A 6846-nucleotide genomic window follows, 5' to 3' on the forward strand; every position below is an offset into this window, starting at 1 on the left:
GAGCTAATGGGACCTGTTTATCGTTGTCTCACTTGTCATGATGTTTCACACTTGTTGTAAATCTCCCTTCAGTCAGCTCGTCCACTGATCTTGCCTGTCACCTATCCACCAATATCCCTGACTTTCTGACTCCCTCTGTTACTGTCTCTTCAACTGTTTCAATGTTGTTGATTCAATGGAGAACAAATCCATCTCTACCGACTTCACACATTCTGATAAATCTCCTCTGTACCCTCAAATAACCAGAACTGGATGCAATACTCCACTACAACACCGTCACTGTGTTTATTTTACACATCCGTATTTCTTGTTTAGAAAGAACCAGCGTACTCGAATGGAACACGAAGCCGGTGCTCTTATTTTAAACATTCAGAAACAAGGAGTATGGAATTCAAACCCACGCATGCAGAGCACAACAGATTAGCAGTTCATCGTTTTAATCACTCGGTCACCTTGTCTTCTGTGAGTGAGCTGAAGTGCGGAGGAATAATCCGTGCAGAATGAAAAAGGTGACGGGCTGGTGCCAACAAAACCGAACCAGTTGAAGAGACAGTAACAGAGGGAGTGAGAAAGTCAGGGATATCGGTGGATAGGTGACAGGCAAAAGCAACGGACGAGCTGACAGCTGTGAAATGTTGTGGGTTCGCCGAGCACTAAATTTGATTGGTTATCTAGAGTAACCAATCAGATAAATAGAGAATCTCAAGAATTGACATCATTGTAAATCAGCCAATCACGAACATGGTTTTCAGCCCATCCTTCATTAACATAGAGCTCTGGGGATGTGTATAAAATGCGAGTTCTGACCTTTAAGAGCCACCCACAACGTCTCTCAAAAAGCTACAACATTATCTCTATAATATCAATTTGTTTTGATATTTTTACCAAGTATTTTCTAACTGCCTTTGTGATCTCTGTTTTAATCCCACAGATTCTGGTTAATACAGTTTCACTGCCCGTGTGATCTTCCTGTCTCTACTTTAATAATATCCCGATCATTAATTACTGACTATTTGTGAGCTTTGTTCACGGACGCGTTCATATTCGGCTCCTTTGCTGTATTTCGATAATAAAATCTGATTTAACGCACAGGCATCATTTCTCAGTCACTCATATCCCGAGATCAAGTTTGTCCTCAATAAGTAATCAGTACATTATCTAGAAACCCCGGTGGTGTGGGAACCCTCAGTCTCACTCTTTGACACCTGACACTAAGATTATACACTCCGCTGTTGTCTCTCACCAATAGGGATCAATCTATAATCAGTGATGTGGTATCATTAGGAACATTGAGCTGAAATGGTTACAGAATGCTGTGAAAGAGGCTTTCTGTCCTCTGGTTATAGAATGTTTCAAAAAGGATAGAGAGTAAACCCGAATAGATGGCGGAATGTGAAAGTGAATCTGGAAATTGTTACCACATGTAGAATAATACAATATGAAAAAGATTTTAAAATATTTGCGGTAAAACCAAGTTACCTATAAATGTGATGATCTATATTGAAGCCGCTCTGTGTTTTACAAATATATTGGCGGGATTTTCAAATGTGAAAAATCGTTTGCAGTCTGACAATTTCGCGCCGTTATTTTCCGCCCTCATCTCCTTGGCGTCTCCGGATTGGTGAATTCAGCAGCTCTCTGATTGGTCACATGTAGAGTACAATGACACCCAGTGCAGAGTGACCAATCACCAGTGCCCCCGACACCATTCCTCCCGAAGGTATAAATGGGACTATTGTGGGCGGTTCTCAGCATTCTTCCTGAAAGTGTTTGTTAGATTGTGGTAATGTCTGGAAGAGGGAAGACCGGTGGTAAAGCTCGGTCCAAGGCCAAGTCTCGCTCCTCCCGGGCTGGACTGCAGTTCCCGGTGGGCCGTGTTCACAGGTTCCTTAAAAAGGGGAACTATGCTGAGCGTGTGGGTGCCGGAGCCCCGGTCTATCTGGCTGCTGTGCTCGAGTATCTGACAGCTGAAATCCTCGAGCTGGCCGGCAACGCGGCCCGGGACAACAAGAAGACCCGCATCATCCCCAGACACCTCCAGCTGGCAGTCCGCAACGACGAGGAGCTCAACAGGCTGCTGGGAGGGGTGACCATCGCTCAGGGCGGGGTGCTGCCTAATATCCAGGCCGTGCTGCTGCCCAAGAAAACCAGCGCTCAGAGCAGCAAGAGCAAGTGAAGCTGCCTGACTAACATCTGCGAACCCAAAGGCTCTTTTCAGAGCCACCCACTTTATCTGTTAAAGGGCTGCTTGCTGTCTGAGAGGCGGCAATTTTATAATGCTCGCGCTGCTTTGTATTGGCGGAGAAAGAGGCCACTTGGCCCACCGTGTCGTCGGCCGAAAAACGACCCACCTATTCTAATCCCACCGTCCAGCATTCAGTCCGTCGCCCTGCAGATTACAGCATTTGAAATGCATATCCAGATTCCCTTTGAATGAGTTGAGGGTCTCTGCCTCAACTACCCTTTCAGGCAGTGGGTTCCAGACCCCCATCACCCTCTGGGTGAAAATAAAATCCTCGTTTTCCCTCTAATTTTTCCACCAATCACTTTAAACATATGCCCCATAGTCACTGACCTCTCTGCTAAGACTCTTCACCTCCACTCTCTGCAGTCCCGCCAAAATGTTGTACATTTCAATCAGATCTCCCCTCAGCCTTCTCCCTACTGGATTCGGGCATTTAGCTGCTCTCCTCTTGTGACATTTTAACAAATCTACCGCTTATGCACAACAAAAGCTTTTGCAAAATGATCGGCTCTCTAATAAAATGATCTGCTCCAGACCCCATTTCTCTGACAACAGGTGATCGCAGCTCTTTGTTTTGTCGATTTGGTGGCTCTGAAAAGAGCCGTTGTGTTATTTGATGCCAAACTCAGTTCGGGGCAGGGTGAGTTTAGGCGCGCTCCCCGCGGATACGGCGGGCCAGCTGGATGTCTTTGGGCATGATGGTGACTCGCTTGGCGTGGATGGCGCACAGGTTGGTGTCCTCAAAGAGCCCCACCAGGTAAGCCTCGCTGGCCTCCTGCAGGGCCATGACGGCCGAGCTCTGGAAGCGCAGGTCTGTCTTGAAGTCCTGTGCGATCTCCCGCACCAGGCGCTGGAAGGGCAGTTTGCGGATGAGCAGCTCGGTGGATTTCTGGTAGCGGCGGATCTCCCGCAGAGCCACAGTGCCGGGTCTGTAACGGTGAGGCTTCTTCACTCCGCCCGTGGCTGGAGCGCTCTTGCGGGCCGCTTTTGTAGCCAGCTGCTTGCGGGGAGCTTTCCCTCCGGTCGATTTGCGCGCTGTCTGCTTGGTTCTGGCCATTCTGGTAGAAGATCAGGAACAAAGACACTGTAAATGTTGAGACTGCTCAGGGACTGTCTATTTAAGACAGTAGAGGGACCGCCCTAGTGTTGTGATTGGATGCAGCCCCGTCCATCAGACAAGTTTGAAACCAGCTCTGGGAAGTAAAAGGGCGGCGGGAAATGCTGTGCACTGATTGGTTGAACTGGAACTGAAACTGAAATTTTATCAATTTCAAAAAGCCCGCCAATTTCCGATGAGCAAACAAGGGAAAGATTAAAAAACACCTAATTTGGCGGAAACAATTATAAAATCTCACTCCTTGTAGCTTTATTTCTTTCTTCCTAGATCCCCCTCTGTGTCTTACAACACAGATTAAACAGTGTTCTCTGGCGGGAATAAAGCGCCAGTCATTACTTACTATAACGGCAGTAAATCCCGCTTCGTGCCGGCAGTTCAGACCCTCACGTATCAATTATCAAATGCAACCGTTTAATTCATGACGTGTTCGATAAATAATGAAGAGAAAAAGAGAGTGAAAATTCTGCGATCTGTAAATTTACTGAGAGAATGAAATGATGTATAAAAGCCGTTGTTGATAAAGATAAACAATATACTGATAACTTGATCTTATCAATTCAAGTTGCAAGGTCACTGCTCTCTGTGAGTCTTTGGGTGGCTCTTAGAAGAGCCTTTGTGTTTGGTAGAAAGGGTGGATTTGTTTAGCCGCCGAATCCATAGAGAGTGCGGCCCTGGCGTTTCAGAGCGTACACCACATCCATGGCGGTGACCGTCTTGCGCTTGGCGTGCTCAGTGTAGGTGACCGCATCTCTGATCACATTCTCCAGGAAAATCTTCAGCACCCCGCGGGTCTCCTCATAGATCAAACCCGAGATGCGCTTCACTCCACCACGGCGAGCCAGGCGGCGGATTGCTGGCTTGGTGATACCCTGGATGTTATCACGAAGCACTTTGCGGTGCCGCTTTGCTCCGCCTTTGCCCAGTCCTTTGCCTCCTTTACCTCTTCCAGACATGACGCTTCTTCAGTCAAAGCACTGCTGAATGAGAAGCGAGCTGTTTCTGCTGCCTTTTTTATACAGCCCGCCCGGACCTGACTGAGAAAGTGACAGAGAGTGAGGGGCGGGGCGGAGAGGAAACCGAGTGACAGACAGAGCAGAGAAATGTCTTTCATCCTCCAGCTCCGCCTCCCACTTGCTCGAACCGCCAATTCAAAAAAGAACTCTCAACAACAGAGCTCAGCACAAAACTTCCAGACTCAACCTTGAAAGTCAAAGATAACAGAAACCCAGAGCTGTTAAATAAGGATCAATAACAATTAAAAGTTGATCATCTACCCGCCTAAGTACAGTGCTTCCGATCACAAGTCAACCCGTTTCCACACACCTCCCCTCCCAGACGGATTGAGTATTTTACTAACACCTTACCCCAGCTGAATTAGAGAATTGAGTTGTGACGCGGGGTTTCTCGCCAGTATTCCTGTGTTAGACCCTCTCGCTCTGAATTAGTGAAAGGAGCATGAACTGAGACTGTACATAACAGATCCCCAGTTAGTGAGGACGGAACATCCCTCCGTTTTGTTACAGAGAGTGGGGGAAGGGCAGAGTGTGGTGTATGTCAGCGAGTCACCAGGGATCCTGCATTTCGTTCCCATCATTTCTATGTGAAATGTGCACACGGCGGCGGGACAGGGATCATTTGATCGGGGGATCAGCTCTTTCTTGAGAGATGTGGGTGGCTCTGAAAAGAGCCTTTGGGTTCAGATGTGTACAAGTTTCCCGTGCAGTTTCACTTCTTTCCAGGGGCTGCTTTCTGAGCCTTTGCTGCTTTCGGCTTGGTCTTGCCCCTTGATGAATTAACTTTCTTGAGCACCTTTCCGCCCGTGGCACTCTTGGGTTTTTTGGCCTTCTTCACAGGAGACTTTTTCGGAAGCGCTGCTTTCTTCCCTGGGGATTTCTTTGGCGTTGCCGCCTTCTTGCTGGTCACTTTCTTGCCTGCTGCTTTCTTCGCTGCCGATTTCTTGGCTGCTAGTTTCTTGACTGGTAATTTCTTGGCTGCTGATCTCTTTGCTGTCACTTTCTTGCCAGCTGTTTTCTTCACTAAAGGTTTTTTGCCTGCTCCTGACTTCACTTTCTTTCCCACATTTCCCTTGGTTCCCTGCTTAGGGATTCTGAAGGAGCCGGAGGCGCCCGTACCGCTGCTCTGCACCAGGGAGCCTTTGTTCACATTCCTCCTGATACTTTGCTTGATTTGGGTCCTGAGCTTCCCCACATCCACACCGCTCCGACCCAGAGCCTTCTTTATGGCGGGCAGTGAGGTCCCCTTGCGATCGGAGCAATCCGCCACAATCCTGAGGATCTGCTCGCTCAACGTGGGACCGGCTGACTTGTTCCGGGGTGCTGCTTTCTTCTTCTTCGGAGTCTTGACTTGAGCGGCGGCGGCTGGAGGAGCCGTTTCGGCGGCTGCTGTATCGGTCATGTCCGGGACTCTGCACAACTTCTCTCTGTCAGTCAGAACTGGGTCAGAAATGAAGCCGGTGGTGGCGGCACTGAGCAACTTAAAGGCAGTGAGCGGACGGGGGCGGAGACAACCTGCTGTCAGCTCCCGGCTCCTGCTGCCTCTCTGTGTTTCTCTCTGGCCCTAAACTCTCCAATTAAACTGAAATTCGGGTACTGTGGAATCCCAGACTAGATCCTTCCTGTCTCTGACATCAGAATGCTTGCTATCCAAAAGTTTGCACTTGAAGTAAAGACTCCATTTTTGACTGAAACCCGTTTTATTGCTGCACTGATGGCGCTCTTTCCCCCGATAGCTGACATGTTCTCTACATTTTGACTGAAATCTTGAAATCAACAAAGAAACTACACTGAATTCCCACTTTGGGAATGAGAAGGGGATCAATGTGCTTCTTTGACTGGAAAATCTTGTTACTTGACACAAGAGGGACTCGGAAATCCGGCGATGAGTCCGGACGCACAAACACAGTGACATTAGACTAACCCGCCAGCACCTTTAATACACTCTCTCTTACACAATATTCACATCTACACATTCTCATGTCGAACTGTTCACTAAATCTAGAGTTCCCAGGACAGGTTTTGATCTCAATGCTGAGGTAAATAGACCCTTCAGCTCCACTCTATCCAGGCCCTTCCACATTTTATACATTTCAATCAGATCTCCCGTCAGCCTTCTCTGTTCCAAGGAGAACAACCACAGTCTTTCCAATCTTTCCTCAGAGCTGCATTTTTCAGTCCCGGCAACATCTTCGTAAATCTCCTCTGTACTCTCTCTAGTGCAGTTACATCCTTTCTGTAATGAGGTGACCAGAACTGCACACAGAACTCAAGTTCTGGCCTAACCAATGATGAGAAAGTTCCAGCATAACCTTCCTCCTCTTATATTCTATACCTCGGCCAATAAAGGAAAGGATTCCATAAGTCTTCTTAACCATATTACCGCCCTACCCTGTTACCTTCAGGGATCCGTGGACATTTACTCCCATGTCCCTCACCTCCTCTGCACCTCTCAGTATTTTCCCATTAAT

At 47.9% G+C, this 6846-nt stretch overlaps 2 protein-coding genes across 2 annotated transcripts; one reads left to right on the top strand and one right to left on the bottom strand.

Moving 5' to 3' along the window:
• Positions 1 to 1786: 1786 nt before the first annotated feature.
• On the top strand, positions 1787 to 2176 carry LOC137356303 (histone H2A.J-like). Its single transcript, XM_068022180.1, has one exon. It carries the CDS (start codon positions 1787 to 1789, stop codon positions 2174 to 2176), a length of 390 nt encoding a protein of 129 aa, XP_067878281.1.
• Positions 2177 to 5087: 2911 nt separating this feature from the next.
• On the bottom strand, positions 5088 to 5792 carry LOC137356127 (histone H1-like). Its single transcript, XM_068021929.1, has one exon. The coding sequence runs from the start codon at positions 5775 to 5777 to the stop codon at positions 5088 to 5090; it is 690 nt and encodes a 229-aa protein (XP_067878030.1). The 5' UTR covers positions 5778 to 5792.
• Between the last annotated feature and the right edge of the window lie 1054 nt (positions 5793 to 6846).

The sequence above is a fragment of the Heterodontus francisci genome, chromosome 45 (genome assembly GCF_036365525.1).
Source record: "Heterodontus francisci isolate sHetFra1 chromosome 45, sHetFra1.hap1, whole genome shotgun sequence".
In the NCBI taxonomy this organism is placed as follows: domain Eukaryota; kingdom Metazoa; phylum Chordata; class Chondrichthyes; order Heterodontiformes; family Heterodontidae; genus Heterodontus; species Heterodontus francisci.

What these genes read in the sequence shown, in the direction of transcription:
- LOC137356303 (XM_068022180.1), top strand. Translation starts at nt 1,787, where the DNA reads ATGTCTGGAAGAGGGAAGACCGGTGGTAAAGCTCGGTCCAAGGCCAAG.
- LOC137356127 (XM_068021929.1), bottom strand. Translation starts at nt 5,777, where the DNA reads ATGACCGATACAGCAGCCGCCGAAACGGCTCCTCCAGCCGCCGCCGCT.